This window comes from Ursus maritimus, unplaced genomic scaffold (assembly GCF_017311325.1).
Source record: "Ursus maritimus isolate PB19 unplaced genomic scaffold, ASM1731132v1 scaffold_30, whole genome shotgun sequence".
NCBI classification, from domain to species: Eukaryota; Metazoa; Chordata; class Mammalia; order Carnivora; family Ursidae; genus Ursus; species Ursus maritimus.
Genome location: NW_024425564.1, coordinates 1,449,165 through 1,467,759, shown reverse-complemented (window position 1 = coordinate 1,467,759; position 18,595 = coordinate 1,449,165). Strand labels below are relative to the sequence as shown.

General features: G+C 49.1%; 1 protein-coding gene across 2 annotated transcripts in view; it reads left to right on the top strand.

Moving 5' to 3' along the window:
- TBC1D22B (TBC1 domain family member 22B) overlaps window positions 1-18,259 on the top strand; it is a 74,042-nt gene extending 55,783 nt beyond the window's left edge. The window contains exon 13 of one of the 2 annotated variants that reach the window (XM_008693375.2): window positions 16,266-18,259. In XM_008693375.2, coding sequence (XP_008691597.2) covers window positions 16,266-16,394 — 129 coding nt within the window. In that variant the 3' untranslated portion in view covers window positions 16,395-18,259. The remainder of the gene's footprint in view (window positions 1-16,265) is intronic. The other variant, XM_008693376.2, reaches the window with a different exon arrangement.
- Window positions 18,260-18,595: the final 336 nt, after the last annotated feature.

The window sequence follows — 18,595 nt, the reverse complement described above, 5'->3', positions numbered from 1 at the left end:
CAGGTGGGAGCAGGGAGACCACCTGGAGGCTGTTAGAATCTTCCAGGGGAGACACGAGGGTGGCTTAGGCCCTCATGGTGGCAGTGGGGGTGTGACAAGTGGGCAGATCTTGCATATTTTTTTTTCTTTTTAGATCTTGCATGTGTTTTGTAAATAGAGCCAACAGGATTTCCTGATGAGCCGGGTGTAGCGTAGGACAGAAAGGGAGGAGTCAGGATGACTGCGTTCATGAGAAGGCTATAGGAGGAGCAGGTTTAGGGAGGACTTTCAGGAGTTCAGTTTTGGGCATGTTGAATCTGAAATGCCGTTAGACACCCAAGTGGAGATCTAGGTAGGCAAATAAATCTTACGCGTCTGGAGCTCAAAAGAGAGAGAGAGAGGTCTGGGCTGGATACGTCTGTTGAGGAGCCTTTGGCTAGATGGTCCTTAAAGCCAGGACAGTAGATGAACCCCCTGAAGAAGCGGGTGTGGACAGAGGAGAGAAGAGGCCCAGGCCTGAGCCCTGGCACGCCTTTGTGGGGAAGCAGAGGGGATGGCCAGGGGGAGTGGGGTGTGGCTGGGGACGTGAAGAAGACTGAGGGCGCACGTGTTAGGCAGTGGAAAGCCAGGCCTCTGCTCCAGGAGGCCCAGGAAAGGGGGAATGGGGACTTGGGGATCGAGGGGACGGACTGCGGGGCTGTGCAGGGACAGGCCTGGAGCTGTTCGTGGTGGTTCTCTCTGGGGGCATCTGGAGGCTTTGCTTTCTGTGCTTTGCACCGTTCTGAGCTGAGGGGTTTCCTTTTTCTTTCTTTTTTAATGGGCATGTGTCTTTTGAAAGCGGGGGGGAAAGCCAAGGAAGGTCGAACGTTCTTCTGAGTTGTGATTAATAGCGTAGGCGTTCTCCAGAACAGCAGCAGCTCTCCGTGGTCCCCGAGCTGCGACTCTCCGTAATTGGTGTGAGGTGGTTGAAGAGCAGAGTCTGTTCAGCGGGGAGACAGAACGACAGGACCCAACTTGCCCAAGTTAGGGCCGCGGAAGGGAAAGGGGACAGTGGGCTCGGGGGGTGGAGGCTAGCTGTGGCGTGGAGGCTAGCTGTGGCGCGGAGGCCGCAGGCAGCTGAGGAAGAGCCCCGGCTCCTGCCAACCGGCAGCATGTGCGACGTCCCGGGAGAGATGAGCACGAGGGGCTGGGATGGCCGTGTGCCGGGGTAAGCTATCAGTTTTGATAATGTGCTTGAGGTGGGGCAGGATATCAAGAGCATGAAGTCTAATTTAGTCATCACGAGCCGGGCTTAGAGGGCCTTGTCCCATGTGATAAAAGTGCTTCCCAGATGAGCTCGGAGAGGTGGAGGTGATTCCTGGAATGGCTTTCAGCGATTCGCAATATTGGCAGAGAACCAGACCATAAGAGTCGATGCCTTCAAAACTGTGTTAGACATAGAGATGTTCGTCTTTACTGGGTTGCATATTCGATTATCTGATGGATTTGCGGTCTTTCTGCAATAAGCCACAGAATGACAGTGCAGATTTGTGCCTCTGCTCTATCATCAGCTCGGCGGGTCTACTCGATTAGTGTCTCCTCTTTCTTTCAGACAAAAGAGAAGGGGCAGTTAAACTGGGTAATCGCAAAGTTCCTCCTAACGCCACACTTCCATAATTTTATGGCTAAGAAAACAAAACGTGTGCCTGGCTGTGTTAAGATAGGCAGGCGGTGTCCTTTAGGGGACAGGAGCATGGCGCAGGACATCGTGGGAGATGGGGTGATGCCGCCCATGAGCTCTGCAGAGGAGGAAGGCAAGCACAGCCTGACTGCTCACCGGCCACCCGTAATGAAGTCACTGCAGTGGGAGCTCTGGAATGAATACCGGGATCCCAGGACGCCAGACTGGCCCAGCCTGGATGAGAGAAGTTTTAGGGCTAAAAGCCGTGGTGACTTGGTGGACCTGGGTGGCTCAGTCAGTTGGGTGTCTGACGCTTGGTTTCGGCTCAGGTCATGATCCCAGGGTCTTAGGATCGAGCCCTGGGCCAGGCTCTGTGCTCAGCGCTCAGTGGGGCATCGGCTTGAGATTCTCTCTCCCTCTGCTCTCCCCTTGCTCACTTGCTTGCTCGTGCTCTCTCTCTCTCCTCTCAAATAAATAAATCTTTTAAGATTTTATTTATTTATTTGACAGAGAGAGCACAAGCAGGGGAAGCGGGAGGGGGAGAAGCAGGCTCCCTGCTGAGTAAGGAGCCCAGATCGGGCCTCGATCCCAGGACGTGGGCATCATGACCTGAGCTGAAGGCGCTTCACCAACTGAGCCACCCAGGCTCCCCAATAAATCTTAAAAAAAAAAAAAAAAAAAACCCGGAAAACGTGCAGCAACCCAAAATAAAACCAGGTGAAGTTGCTACAGAAATAAAAATTGGAGTTGTGACAGTTTCAGCAGACTAGCCATTTGTCACCCTTAAAGAGCAGGGAAGAAGAGCCCCCTATAAGGGGGCCAGTGGAGGAATACCAGGGAGAGGCAGAGACCCACCTTCTAAAGTTGGGGACTGGAGAATACGACAGTGGCTAAGCCCCAGTCTGTGGAGCCTGACTGCCTGGGGTCAAATCCTAGCTCTGCCACCTTTCTAGGTGTGAAACCTAAAGCAGGTAACGTGGCTCTCTGTGCCTCAGTTTTCTTACCTGTGAAATGGGGTAAGAGTACCTATCTCCTAGGGCTGTAATGCGGATTGAACAGTTAATACATGTGAAGCCGTTGGAATGGTGTCCCTGGCCTCTAGCCTCAGAACAGGGCGCTGATTATCATTAGTATTATTGCTCCCCGAAATGTACGCAGCGAAGTGAAGGCAAAGCTATAGGAGCCCGCATCTGAGTGCTGTGTAACCTGCCTGAGTAAACCATGCTAGGCCAGTCCTGGATGAGACCGCCGCGCTGGATGAAAAGGACTGGAGAGGGGGTGCAAGAGGGTGCGGGGGCAAAGGTCAGTGTCATAGCCGTGGCAGAAGCTCCCAGAAGGCAGGGTGCCTGCTTCTCCTTGGCTGAGCATATCTGGGCTCACGCTGCCTGGGAGAGGGGACAAGAACGGATGACAGGGGGATCACTTGCAGATGGTTCCTCTCTGAGACCTCTGAGCAAGGCAGCCTGAGGCCTATGTGTGCACAGGTACGGGAGGGGCAGAATGGCCTGACTTCTGAGCCATGGGCTTCTTGAAATGAGACCTTCTAACAGAGCTGGGGGCCTGGGGGGCCCTCGGCCGTTCTGGCCCTCAGCCTGGACTGGCGTAACGGAATAACGATGATAACGTTAGGGTGAAGGTTTATGGCATAGTTTGTATAGGTCCAAATGGTCAGATATTGGCACTGTCATAATAAGGTTCAATCTAATCATAACTAATTCTTAGCGCTTTTAATGTTCCAGGCACTAATCTAAATGCTTCCTTCTGTTAATTTAATCCTTGCAATAGTCCCACAAGGTAGGTCATACTAAATACCCACCCCCGTTTTACAGATGAGCAAAACTGAGTCACAGTGAGATTAAGTAACTGGCCCAAGCTCACCTAGGGGGTGAGTGGCAGACACCAGAATCCATGCCACGTGCATGCGTCGTGCTCTGCCGTCTCTACCTTGGGGTCTGGCCAGGCACCTCCTGGGGCCCTTGAGCGCAGTTCATACGGTAGCTACTAAAGGATCCTAGGCAAGGATCTGCCACCCCCTCCTCCCCTTCCCCTCCCCCACCTCCTCCCTCCCTGTACTCCCCCTCCTCTCCTTCCTCCTCTCAGGCATCTTCTGTGCTCCACCACTCCTCACCTTTCATTGACAATCCTTCTCAGGCTTTCTTCTCACAAAGTAAATGTTTAACAAAAAATTGGTTGTTTTAAGACTGAGAAACCAAGTGCTCCAAGGTCCTCCTTTTGATCTACTCTTCCGGCTCCTGGGTTTTTCTCCTACTGCCAGAAGGATCTGTGACCTCCTCATTCCTTTTCCTGCCCTCCCTCCCTGGGGCTCAGAACCACCCACTCGTCTCTGTGGGAAGGTGGGGCCCGAATGACCACCAGGCCTGAAGGCAACAGGGAGTTCAGGGCAAGTTGCTGGAGCAGAGGGTGTGGGCTTCTGTCTGCGAAGTCCTGGGACCCCGCCCAGGCCAGGGGAGAGCCACCAGCGCTCTAGGGGCTCAATGTCAGCCTCAGGAGGGGCCGGGGAGAAGGGACTCCATTCAAACCAGGTTTTTAAAAAAGTGTTCTCTCTCTTTTACTTTGAAATAATTTTATGCTCATAGAATATTGCAAAAATAGTCGAGTTCCCAAACAGCCCACCCATAGCCACTTAATGTTTACATCGTATATGCCGTACTATAATTAATCAACCAGGAACTTCAAGTTGATAAAATATTACTAATCTACAGGCCTTATTTGAATTTTACCGGTTTTCCCATTAATGTCCTTTTTCTGGACCAGGATCCAGATTGCCTTGGGTGGGTCTACCAGGCTTCTCCACTGTAAGGTTACTGTTTCCCCTTCGGTAATTAATAGATATCTTCTGGGAAAACACTTTGATACTATATAATTCCGCTGTTTCTCATCATCCTTTCACCCACTAATCTTAATATCCATTAATGGTTCTTGCCTGTAACAGTCATTACTGTAATGTTTGCCTAATGGAGATTTTCTATTTTTACCACTTCTTCTGTATTTATTAATTGTCATTCTACTCCTGCTCTCCCCTTTATTTATTCAGTATTTATTGATGTCAGTATAGATTCATGGGTGTTTATTTTATTTCCCGGGTTATCCAGCACCGTCATTAGTTTGCTGTTCAGACGGTCCCAGCTTCGGCGCTTGGGTGCTCCTTCAAGTTGTCTTTTTGACCCCATCATGTTTTTTTAATGATTTAATTTATTTTAGGGGCAGCTGGGTGGCTCAGTCGGTTAAGCGTCTGCATTTGGTTTGGGTCATGATCCCAGGGTCCTGGGACCAAGCCCCTCGTCAGGCTCCCTGCTCAGCTAGGAGTCTGCTTCTCCCTCTCCCTCTGCCTGCCTCTCCCCCTGCTTGTGAGCTCTCATTCTTTCTCTGTCAAGTAAATAAATAAAATCTTTTTAAAAAGATTTTTATTTAGGGGCGCCTGGGTGGCACAGCGGTTAAGCGTCTGCCTTTGGCTCAGGGCGTGATCTTGGTGTTATGGGATCGAGCCCCACATCAGGCTCTTCTGCTGTGAGCCTGCTTCTTCCTCTCCCACTCCCCCGTTTGTGTTCCCTCTCTCACTGGCCGTCTCTATCTCTGTCGAATAAATAAATAAAATCTTTAAAAAAAAAAAGATGTTTATTTAGAGAGAGAGTGTGCACGCATGAGCAGGGAGAGGAGCAGAGGGAGAGAGAATCTCAGGCAGGCTTCACGCTCAGCTTGGAGCCTTACGCAAGCTTGATCTCAGGACCCCAAAATCCTGACCTGAGCTGAAATCAAGAGTCGGATGCTCAACCGACTGAGCCACCCAGGCGCCCCATGATCCCGTCATTTTTAAAGCACTTCCTTACTTTCTGGTGCCATGAGATGTTCCCAGCTTATATTTTCTTTGCCCTACCTCGGAATCAACCATCCTCCAAGGAGCCCCAGTGAAGCCAGTATTTTGCCACTAGAAAGTATTCAGAGGTATCATGACTTTGGAAATAAGGTTGTAGGAAAGCACGTGTGTGAAGTTCAAGAACAGGCAAAACGTCTTCATGGTTTACATCAGGTCACGGGTTATGGAGGGAGTATTGACCGCAGAGGAACATGAATCTTCTGGGGCCCAGGAACTGTTCTCTTATCTTGATCTGGGTGGTGGCTACACGTGTAAGAATCACCCAGCTGTACACTTGAGATTTGTGTAGTTACTGTATGCAAGTTGTAGGCCTCACTGAAAAAGTGAAAAAAATTAATGACAGCAGGGTGCATGATGGAAGGGTCCATGGTACATGGTTCAGTTTGCTGTGAGGCCACCATTCCACCATTGAAAGGTTGGGAGGAAACTAAATGACGGAGGAAAACAAACTAACACTAAAATCTTCCTACTAAATAGGCAGTAGGCCATGTAAAAATTACCCAAAATGAAATGGATAAATGCTTCCTTTCTCACGTAGGAATCTTGGTATTAAGTGAGGATCTTGATGTTATTTGCCTCCTGGGTGCTTGAAGGGAAAAGGGTGACCATAGGATTTAGGGCTGCGGTTGTGAGGTGGCCTGCAAGAGGCTGTGTGACACCGGGTGTTGGGTCGTGAGCGGGGATGGTGGCACACCCTTCAGTGGTGGCCGGAGAGAGTGAGGTCTGCCATGGATGTGAGCACCCTAATTGCAGCTGGCAGGTCTCCCACACCCAGCCGTGCACTGCCGGGGGGAGGGGTAGGGGGGAGGCTGGATGCTTCTCTCTCCCCCAGCTGTGAGCCTAGAGAGAGCTCTGTCTGCCCAACGAGGCCCGTGGAGGTCTCTCGTTGCCAGCACAGGCCTTCGAAGGAGGAGGTGAGCAAAGGGGACTGTCCGGGAACCCCGGTTGAGCAGGTTCTGGGAGGTCTGCCGCCCCACTCAGCGCTTCCCCACGCTTGCCCCTGGCCCGCACTTTGCTGGGTGCCGTCTCCCTGGAGGTGAGGTAGGGAGAGGACGTTGCAGCTGCGGCCAGCCGGGCAGAGACCCCCCGTGGAAGAGTTTTCCTGGCAGAGGAGCGGCCAGAGCCGAGGCCCTGCAGAGGTCGGAGGTTGAGGTGTTGGAGGAGGGAAGAGGCAGCGAGAAGGCAGTGGGGCTGGAGTGTCACCGGGGCAGAGGACAGGGCTGCAAGACCTGATTCTGGAGGAGCCCGTGAGGAGACCGTGCTTGACCCGAAATCAGGGGGAAGCTTGGACCCCCTTTCCTCGCTGTATGCACAGCCCCAGCCCTAAAGCCTGGCCCCCGAACGTCTGGGCATTCACTCACACTGCCAGCTCTTCGTGGAGATGGGATGAGGACTGGCGCCTCGGTCCCACCTCTGAAGGCCAGCAGAGAGGCCTAGGGAGTCGCAGGGGGGCGTATGCTCCCCGGTTCAGTGACAGAAGCATAGCAGCGAGAGTAGTCTTTCCTGCCCCTTTGCCAAGGCTGAACCTGGAACGTTAAACAAGCCTGGAGAGCCACAGAATTTGGTCACCGGAAAACCCGTTTTTATGTCTGGCACCCGGTGGCGAAGTACACCGTCAGGGACAGGTTACGGGCGTCAGGCCGGAGGGGAGGCTTCCCGGAGCAGGTTGACCTGTCAAAGCGGGAAGGACAGCAGATGGTCGAGGGGGCTCTGTGAGTACCGAGCGTGTGGCAGGCCCTCTGTGGGTCAGCGCACCACCTCATCCTGACACCAGAACAGAAGGGGCTGCTGGAAGGGAGAAGGGCAACACCTCCGAGAATCAGCAATCCAGTGTGCATTTAGAAGAACAGGAGTTATGCTGAACTGTGGGTACTTGGGGAGAAAAGTGTGTGCAGGACACTTGTGCGGGCCGGCGGCATGGTGGGGGCAGCTTCCTGGAGAACTGGACGCCGGTCCCCTCCTCGTCTGTGAGCATTCTGGGGGACACCTGGTGACTGTGGACGAAGAGGACAAGCAGGTTCCCAATAGCAGTGGTGTGCACGGAGTCTTTGATCCCATTTGCTCCATCAGTGTCCCCGAGCTGCCACAGCCCCTAGAAGAATGGAATGTAGCAGAGCAAGTCCAGGTTCAGGTGAACCGCCCTGAGAACACGGCGGCCGTGGCCTTCATACCCATCCTCCTGCACCGCAGCACGGCCACCCGTATCAGCCTGTCCATCAAGGTCCGGCTTGGGTGATCCCTACCCCAGCATTTCGAGAACGGCATGCACGTGACCCCAGGGATCCCTGCCTTGGAGCGTGCAGCGTTACAGGCAGTAAGGACGGAACTGGGTGGCGGCGACCCTGGAGAGCGCCCATCTGCTGGGGGTTGTACACCAGTGACCTCCGGCCCACTCCTGAGCCCAGCTTCCGGCCCCCAGCCCCACCCAGGGCGGGCTCATGGCCTCGGTTTCTGGAATCCCTGATAATGATAAACCAACATTTTGTATTTTATAATAAACCCTTAATTTGTATTAAAAAGAAAGAAAGAAAATGTGTACTGAGTAAAGTAACCCACAGGAAGCCTGAAAATGGTTCCACCGTAATTAGTGCATCTAGGAAAAGCATGTGTGCCGAGTATTTACGCAGGCACCTGAGTAAATAAATGCCTGCTCACCCACCCCACAGTCTACAAAGTCACCTGAGGAAAAACAGCATCTCTGAGAGGCCACACGAGCATGGGACGCCACAAGCTGTTAGGCAGGTGCCAACAAGGCTCCGAACCGGTTTTGAGAAGCACTGTGCGGGGGACTCCACGGACTAATAATCAGAATTCCTTCACACAAAAAGGGAAGCGACAAGGGAGTCAGTGGGGCCAGCTGATGGCTCTAAAGCAAAGTGGCAGCCGGTCTGAGAAGCTTTGCTTTTATCCTGCAGAAGACAACCTTGGAGACATTCCTATTCCCGAAGTGTCTTTTGTGGGAGGCAGGGCAGAGTTGTTCAGTGCGACGGGTGTCCCAGGCCGAAAGAACTGACTGTGAGGAAATCCCCTCAGCCTGACGACACCCACCCACCACTTCTGCAGGAACTCAAGGGTAGGATTTCAGAATATTGTCCAACGCAGGCCCCATCCTTACAGACATCGAGCGAATTGTTGGTTCGACTCCTGCCCTGAAGAAGAGTTCAGAGGGAACCCTGGGAACTAAAGGTCTTTCGCCCAAAGCAAGCTGGCGTGAGAAGGGGCGTGGTGGCTCGACATAAAACAAGCCATTGAGGGGGACTCAGCACGGCCTTCTCTGATGGGAAACTTGCTAAACGCACTTAGGGAGAAAACCAATGAATAAGGTCAACTCACAAAAAGTTTACATTCAAGGATGTGTTTTTGCAAGATTATATTGTAACCAGGGGAATTGTTTCGCTACCTCGCTGATTCTCAAAACGGGGGACTTGTTCTAAAGTACTACTTACTTGGCTGAGAAAATATTTTCACATGCCTGAACACGCTTTACATTTGCAAAGGATGTCCTATATAGCCAAGTGCTTCTACGCACAATATCTATTTATTAGTGTGTATTTTACGTGGTCTTTAAGTTCTTCTGCTGTTAATCATTACACGTCCTGTCTTTGGTTGTGCTTGGTTCTTAACATTGAGCAAAATCGAGCAGCTCTTCTGCATTTCCTTCAAATGGCCTCTGCTAGGACTTCCTTTCTTTTTGTCCTGCTACGTTATGCCCCACTTCTCTCCTCACTCCGGGGCAAGCAGCATATACTGTAGTGGTTATGAGCACAAGCTCTAGAGCCAGAGTGCCTGGTTCAGATTCCAGCCCAGCACTACTCTGTGGCCCTGGGCAAATTCCTTAATCTCTGTGCCTCGATTTCCTCATCTGTAAAATGGAGATAATATTATGCATCTCATAGAGTTGACGTGAAGATTAAAAGAGTTACTAGAGAGCACATGTAAAGCACTGAGAGCCCCACCTGGTACCTCGTAAATGCTCGGTAAATGATAGCTATCACTGTAATGATTATTATCCTTGATGTTCTCCCCCTTCAGTTCCTCCATCTAGTGGAGATTCTTTTTTTTTTAAGATTTTTTTTTATTTATTTGTTTATTTATTTATTTATTTGACAGAGAGAGACAGCCAGTGAGAGAGGGAACACAAGCAGGGGGAGTGGGAGAGGAAGAAGCAGGCTCCTAGCAGAGCAGCGAGCCCGATGCGGGGCTCGATCCCAGGACCCTGGGATCACGCCCTGAGCCAAAGGCAGACGCTTAACGACTAAGCCACCCAGGCGCCCCTATTGGAGATTCTTTAATGGGTTTCCCCTGTACCTTTTCCTTACAGGGTTTCTTTGGTTATAATGTCTCTCCCTTCTCCTTTGGCCCCCTTACCTAATTATTGTCTCCCCCACCTCCCATGGCTCCAGTTCCTTTTCCTTTAGGATCTACGGATTCTCAGCCAGTACCTAGGTCAGGCCCTTTTCTGCTGTTTTAGCCATTTCCAGCTTTTCTTTGGTCCTTTCTCATTAATTCGGAGCTGCTCTCTGCTGCTTGCCCCATAAGCTGTCATGTCATAGCTGTAGTGTTTCATTCAACTGCATATGGCTAGTGCTCCCATGAGCTGGCTCTGTAGCAAATCTTCAGTTATTCCCCGCCCCAACAGTATCTCTTCTCTATCCCGATATAAAAGCACCTGACTTGTGATTAACACCTTCTTCCCACAGCCATTGGGTTTCTACTTCTTTTCTACTATCCCAAATTTATCGATGCCTTGGGCAGGGTTTCCCATTGATGCAGCCCTATGATAAAGGATGCCGTTCCTAGAAACAGCCACTAGGTGGCAGAGTGCTTCCTCATGGCGTGCCTCACTGCTTGGGGGCGGCACACAGGGGTGTTACCTTGGCCAGGGGTAGAATTATTTCAAGGCTTCTGGGAGATTTCTAGCAAGGTTACAGGAATTGGCAATTATAGGTAGATGCTATCCCAGCAAAGGATATCCTCTTCTAGAGAGATCACTCCTTTGTTATCAATTGTGCAAGCATTTGCATTCATTATAGAAAATTTAGAAATATCAATAAGCAAAAAGAAAAAATCAAGTACCTAAAATCTTACCACACAAATCTTACCACGTATTTCCTTCCAGACATTTCGCCATGAAAATCTATACAAATAAATACGTGTTCTGTGTATATAACCATTAATGTAACCAGTTTATATACTCTGTTTTGTAATCTCTTTTTACTACTTTACAAAATAAGGTGGATATTCTATCATGTCAAAAACTGTAAATCTACATTTCCCCCATTTTTTTACATTTTACACATTACATGAGTACATGCCTGTACAAAAATTGTGAGAACATTAAAATAATGAATTGGCTACAGGATATTTTATTTTATAGAGGCACCTGGGTGGCTAAATCAGTTGGGCGTCTGACTCTTGATTTCAGCTCAGGTCGTGATCTCAGGGTCACACCAGGCTCCGCACTCAGCGTGGAATCTGCTTGAGATTCTGTCTCTCTTCCTCTGCCCCTCCCCGTCTCGCTCTCTCTCCCTCTCTCTAAAATAAATAAATCTCTTTAAAAAGGGTGTTTTAGGGGCACCTGGGTGGCTCAGTCGTTAAGCGTCTGCCTTCGGCCCAGGGCATGATCCCAGGGTTCTGGGATCGAGCCCCGCATCGGGGTCCCTGCGCTGCTGGGAGCCTGCCTCTTCCTCTCCCACCCCCCTGCTTGTGTTCCCTCTCTCACTGGCTGCGTCTCTCTCTGTCAAATAAATAAATAAAATCTTAAAAAATAATAAGAAGGGTATTTTATTTTATAGATATATCTTAATTTATTTAATGAAAGGTCAGTGTCTGCATAACATCTAGGGGTTGCCTTCCTTGGGATCTCACTGTTAGGCCGGCATCCCAAATATGCTTTTATTCCTTTAAGAGCTTTTCAATCCCTGTAGTGGTAACTCCACACCTGGTTGCCCACTGGAATCTTTGAAGAAGTGTGGTTGCCAGGTCCCACCCAGGTTTTTAGAATCCAAAACTCCAGGGATGAGGCTTGGGCCCAAGTATTTCTAAGAGTTCCTATAGTCTAAGAGTTCCTGTTCCCTCTCTCACTGGCTGTCTCTCTCTGTGTCAAATAAATAAATAAAATCTTTTTAAAAATTTTTATTTATTTGACAGAGTGAAGGAGCGAGCTGGGGGAGCAGGAGAGGGAGAAGCAGGCTCCCCGCTGAGCAGGGAGCCCGATGGGGGGCTCCATCCCAGGACCCTGAGATCATGACCTGAGCCAAAGGCAGATGCCCAACCAATTGAGTCACCCAGGCGCCCTGGAAGTATAAGAATTCTTGTTGTCCGTGGTGTGAATCAAGAGAAGGGCAAGCTGCAGGAGCAAGGGACTTTAACTTAGGGTCTACATTTAGAAGTCAGGAGATCCCCAGAAATGAATGGAAACATAATTTCAGCTTTATTTTCAATAACCCCAAACTCAAAAGTTAGGATTTCCTACAATAGTGAATGTAGCCAAGAAAGCACAGTAATATTTGTGGTACCTTCTTTTGTCACTTATTACTGGAATTTTCATCTCCTATGAAGTTGTTACAGATATCTCAAAACATTGTGTTCGTTACTACTTTCAGATAGTGGTAGTTATTTAATCTGCCATTAGATCTTGTTCTAGAATCTATTAAGCACATCTGTGGTGGTATTATAAATCTGCTTAAAAATATTTTGATGACTGTTCCAATTTAACTGGGCTCCTTTGTGATACTGTGTATTTTATGTATTTAAAACCGTCATTCAGAGAAGGGATCCATAGGCTTCTCCAGAGAGCCAAAGAGTGTGAGGTACAGAAAAGGTGAGGACCTCTGCCAGAATTAGGATAAAAGTTGACTCCCTGGGGAGGATGCTGGCCAAAAGATGCAGTGCCTTTTCCTGTTCCAGTGGGGATGGGGACACTTGGGCGAAGGGACAGGAAGCAGGAGGGAAGAATCAGAGGGGCCAGAGGGCAGGATTCATGGGGGAGGGTGTCATGCTCCAAGGGTAACTTTTTTTTTTTTTAAGCTGAGATTAAAAACAAAAACAAAAAGACAAGGTGGACCCAGAGCAGAGGCCAAGACAACCCACGGAGAATCGTTGACCATGAGAAAAGCACACTCCAGCCTTGTTTAGATCGGCTAACAGCGCTTTTAAAAACAAAGTTAACATCTGGGTGGGTTGAGTGATGGGTGTGGTTGAATGAATTTCAGTAACAACGTTGGGATGGTAAGGGGTGGTTACCTGCAGGGTTTGGAAAGAGAGAAAGTGGATGCCGGCCACCAAAATGGGTACGGAGGAGAGGCGTGAACATATACAGAGAAGCATCCAGCACGATTCCTTCCTCACTGTGTTCCTCCCGGGGCTTCACTACCATTTTGACTTAAGCCTTTGGGTTCTGTTCTTAGGCCTGGAGATATTAGGGAAAAGGGTTACAATTAGCACAGTTTGTCTGATAAGAGTATTCAGTGCTGGTGGAGATCTAGGGAAATGAGCATTTTTCTGGAATGCATTTTCTGAATGAGTGTTAAGTACCTTTAAAATGTTCATGTTCTTTGACACAGTAATTTCATTCCTAGGAATTCAGCCCAAGGAAATCATCTAAAATATGGCTCTATGCACAAGGCTGTTCATTATAATTTCATTATAATGAAAAACCAGAAATAATTAAGTACTCAAAACAGGAAGATGTAAATTATGGTACATCTGCATCGTGAGAAATTCTTTGGCCATGAAAGTCTCTATGAGGAGTTTTTAATATTAGAGGAAATGCTTATGATAAATGCTAAATAGATTCAAAATTACATAGAGAAAACATTTCAACTATGGAAAATGTGCAGGAAAAGGAGTGGAAGGAAATATGCCAAAATGTTTAAAAGTGACTTCCTCTTGATGCTGAAGTTATAGGTAATTTTCTGCGTTTTTACTTTTTACAAAACTATCACAGAATGTGTATTACTGTAGAGAAAAAGTTCCACCACAGAAGTAATATATAAAATCTTTATTGTTGGGGCGCCTGGGCGGCTCAGTCGGTTAAGCATCCAGCTTCTGGTTTTGGCTCAGGTCATGATCTCAGGGTCCTAAGATCGAGTCCCTTCCCCGCGTCTCTGCACTCAGCGGGGAGTCTGCTTGAGATTCTGTCCCTCTGCCCCCCACCTCCTGTACACTCACTCTCTCTCTGGAATGAATGAGTACGTCTTTTAAAAAAAACAACTTTACTGTAAAAATTGAAAACACAGGGCTCAAATGATACAGAAGTATAAGGAAGAAAGTGAAAGGCTCTCATCCCTGGAGGTAACCACTGTTAACGGTTTGCCTCCTCACCTTCTAAATTTTTTCTATACATATGTGCTTATACATATACAAATATATTGTGTTTTCTCATTTACGTGAGTGAGATCATACTTTTTCTCCAACACTTTTCTTTCTTACTCCTAAAAATGGCTTCAGTACTTTTCCACCTCGGTGCGTGTAGTCCTACTTCATTTGTTCTCTGTGCTGCCATGACGTGGATAATCACGGTTTATCTAACGATTCCCCACTATTTGAAGCCGCGGTGCACGCGGCGAAAGCCTTTGCGCGGGACTGCGAATCTTCCCTTAGGACCAGGACGTGGAGGTCGAGTCGCGGGATCAAAGGCCATGCGCATTTCTGATTTTGATAGATGCAGCCTGTGTGTGTTAAGATGATATAAACTTGTCTCCTGTAACCAAGACCCTAGAACAGCAGTGGCTTCAAACAAGATAGTTGTTGACTTCTTGTTTAATTCCTAGTCTAAGCTTCAGCTGTCCGCGGCTTACATTCCGCCTCCAGAGCGACAGGGACGGGGATCTCTTCTGTCTCGTTGCTCTGCCGTCTCCAACATATGGCTTTCATCTTATGGTCTGAGATGACTGCATCCACTCCTCCATCCATATCCACTTTCTGGGAAGTGGGGAAGGAGAGGTCTAGGGCAGAACTGGGAACTTACACTGTCCCGGAATTGGGATCTTAATCCTGTTGGCCGTCCCTAGCAGTGATGTGCCCCAGGCAGCCTTGTGCACGGCTAAGTGTCTGTTTCCACTGAAAACTACAAAACACGTTCCCAGCAGCGGGGCGGGCCATAGGCTTTCTGCACATTACCTGTTCGTATTGCTCACTTGTTTTTCCATCTGGTGGTTTTATCTCTTACTGATTTGTAGATGCTCCTTTTCGATTATGGATAGTAACCTTTGGTCTTTCAAAGGTGTTACAAAATATTTTCTTAAAGTCAGTTTCTTATATTTTAACCAGGTTTTTGGCATCTCTTGACATATTGATGTTATATGTAATCAAGCCTGCCCGTCTCCTTATGTCCCTGGGTTTTGTCTTGCTATTATAACTTTTATAATCAGAAAAATAAGACGGATATTCAGTTCAGAAAGAGAGACAGAGGCACCTGGCTGGCTCGGTCAGTAGAGCATGCAACTCGTGATCTCAGGGTTGTGGGTTCAAGCCCCATGTTGGGTGTAGAGATTACTTTTTTTTTTATTAAAGATTTATTTATTTGAGAAACAGCACTAGAGAGAGAGCAAGCACGAGTGGGGGGCAGAGGAAGAGGAAGAAGCAGGCTTCCCACTGAGCAGGGAGCCCGGGGGGGGGGGGGCTCGATCCCAGGACCCTGGGATCACAACCTTAGCCAAAGGCAGACACTTAACCGACTGAGCCACCCAGGCACCCCGAGGTGTAGAGATTACTTAAAAATAAGTATAAGTAAATAGACTTAAAAAAAAGAGGGGAGGGAGAGAACGTGAAACGGCAGCAGCAACACGGGAACTAAATTACAGAGACAACCTCTCGTTCTCTTTTTATTCTAATATCCTCTGTAATAGGCTGTCTCTCTGGAGCTGCGTGAGGGCCCTGGGCTTTGAGAACGGAGTAGGACTGAGATAGGTAGAGGAGCAAAGAGAAGGTCTCCCAGGTTAAAGGAACAACATAAATTAAACCTCAGAGGCACAAACAAATCTGGCTGAAAGGGACCTAGCTGCAGAGGCATGTGCACTGGGGACGTAGGAAATAAGCTAGTCAGGTAGGTCGAGAACGGTCTTTGGAGAACAGGGCTAAATACAGGGATTAGAAGTAAACACTGGCATTAGGAGAAATATGGCAAATGGAAAAGGATATGCGTTTATGAATATGAATAAAGGGATTTTTTTAAATAAAGGTGTTTTCTTTTTTTAAAGGAAGCAAATTAAGTGTCTAACAAAAGGCAAATGGTTGAGTAAATTAGGGTATAGCCGCATGATGGAATACTAACACTGAGAACAGTCATTTTTGAAGGCTGCATGGAAAAACACTAAAATTATAAGAGCATGATTAAAAAGCATATAAAAAATCATAACGATGATTACAGCTATTTAAAGAAATATGTGTGTGAAAAAAGAGCCTGAAAAGGAAAACTTGGGAATAAAGAGAGGTTATTTGGATGATGAGTGATGATTTTTCTCTTTTTCGATGTCTTTATTTGTTGGTGTCGTTCTCTGTTCATAATATTTTTAAAAGAGGCAGGTGTTAGTGGATATGAGAGAATCAACAGAGGCTTTTCAAGACTTCCTGAAGGTGACCTGGGAGCTGGGGGCTGAGTGCTGCTTGGGAGGAAGGAGCCCGACCCTGTGGGATGTGTGATCCCGGAGGAAGGGACCCCCTTCTGGGGCCTGCTGGTCCCTTGGTCCATAGTCCTGGGAGGATAAAACTTCTTTTCTTGCGTCCCAGGGTCTCCTGATGCTGCTACAAAACCTGCCTACGATACACTGGGGCAACGAAGAGGTCGGGCTGCTTCTCGCCGAGGCGTACAGACTGAAGTACATGTTTGCCGACGCCCCTAACCACTACCGCCGATAGGTGCTGTCTCCCCAGGGGGACCCAGACTGTCCCCATCTCTGATGGCGATCTGATCACTGTGGCCACTGTGCGAGCCGTGGACTCCGGCCAGGAACCACTCCTGCTGTAAAAAGCTCACACCCGCCGCCCAGGTCTTAACTCCTCGGCGCGCCTGTCCACCACTCCATGTCTCTGGATGTGTTTCTCGGACCATTATCAGTATTCCATGACATGTGGACGGGCCCAGCTCTGGGAGAGGACAGGAAAGGACGTACAGGGTTGTCTGCCCCTTTACAAGAAACTGGACAAAAGAAGGGGAAGGCTCAGGGTCTCAACTCACATTGTCCCTACATGGACGGACTGTCTCTCGCCCTCCGGCCCCAACCGATGCCGTTGCTTTTTGTGACATAGTTTGATTTGATCACAGGTCAAAAAACGCCTTATGTTTTCAGAAGACTCCTGGTCCCTCCCCCCCGCTCCCCAGTTCCTAGCCCTTCCCCTTCTGCCCTGGTCTGAGCCAGTGAGGGGTAGCTGGAGACTGCTGTTCTCGGATGGAGGAGGCACTGATGCTTACAGCTCTGGGGAGAGGCCTGCACCCAAGGGCTAGGAATTTTATTTCTCCTTTCCCACCAGATGTCTGTGTGTGTATGTGGGTGTGCACACCCATCAGCATTTCGTTCCGTGTCTGAATGTATGTGTCCACACTAGCACCGTCACCACCAGCTGGGAAGGGCCCCGGTGACCAGGTCTACAGGCCAGGCGTCCCTTGAGAAGGATCAGGGCAGGGGAGGGAGAAGGGGCTTTATACCTCTCCACACCCTTTTCCCATGATGACCCACTCCAAGATATTATGTGTAAATTGTGTTATTATGTATATGGGGAAAGATGTACAAATATATGTCCTCTTTGTAGCAGATATGATTTTATATTTATAATGTGCATCAACATGTGAAAGCAATCTTGGTCACTAGCACAGATGAAGTTGCCAGGCCGGCGGGTCTGGCATTTCCCGCTTGGTTTCTGGGTGCCCTCCTGTGAGGGGGAGAATGTGAGTCTGCCAGAGCGAGCGTCGCCGAGCAGATGGACCTGCTTTGACAACCGGTGGCAGCTGTCCCAGCATCAGTGTCTCAGAGTTCTTCTCTCTTCCCTCCCCACCCCTCCCCGGGTCTTTGTGGAACACCTGCCCGACTCCTTCCCCGTGTTGGGCAGACGGAGCCCCCCACCTCTCACCCCGAGAGAGCGCCTCCCAGAGAGGTGCCTACCGAGGCAGAAGCCCTCCTGCATGTTTTCAGCCCCTCCCTTTCCCCAGGAGGCTGGGGAGAGCTTTTGATTTTCCGTTTTAACTCAGCATCGTGTTCAAGACAGAAGCTGTGACTGACTCATCAGTGCCAAGGAAAGGGGTTTTCTGTGTCTCCCTGGGGTTTGGGCTCTTCTCAGAGGCATCCAGTGTCCCCCCCCCCCCAACTGTCACCACCATACCCCACACAGCTCGTGAGATGGGTGACGCATGTTTGATTTCTGGAGTTCCGTAGTGGGGGGCAGGGAGGATGGTGGCGAGCAGCTGTCCCTCTCCTGGGAAGCCGGTCAGTGTCCCCGGCGGGTGACACCCTTGAGTCTGCCAGCGAAGCTCCACCGCGCTGGCTCGTTCCATCTCTCATTGGAGCTGTTTCTCAGGCGTTCTTCCTAACCCTCTCCTCGTCCCCTTCGTTGTGCCTCAGTAGTCTCCTTCTCAGAGCGAGAGGGCTGTGACCCTCCCCTCAGCCGGACTAATTCAAGAAAGACACTTGTGTTCCCAAGTGGTGGTTTTATTTTTTTAGTTTTTATGTTTGTATGGAAATTGTGGATAAAGTGAAAGAATTGTAAATAAATAGCGTATTCCCTCCTCCACTGCTGATTTTTCTCCCGTGGATTTGTGTAACGTGGAGCCTGAGGCAGCCCCTTTTCTCGGCTTTTTCTTGCTGATATTAGTAAGTATGGGGGACACGTTTTCTGTGGGGCAAGCGGGGGATCAACAGAAATCCGAAGGCAGTCTCAGAGGACAGAGGCCCTGCTCTGTGATCCTGTAGGAAGTACAGAATGAGGCCCAGGCTGCCTCACCAGGTGCCAGGCAGGCCCTGTGGTAGACACGTGAGTGGTTTCTTCACCCGGAACTTCTTCCTAGGACTCATTCGAGCGTGTTGCTTGTTTTCAGTAATTAGGAGCTATATTAGGATTCAATTCAG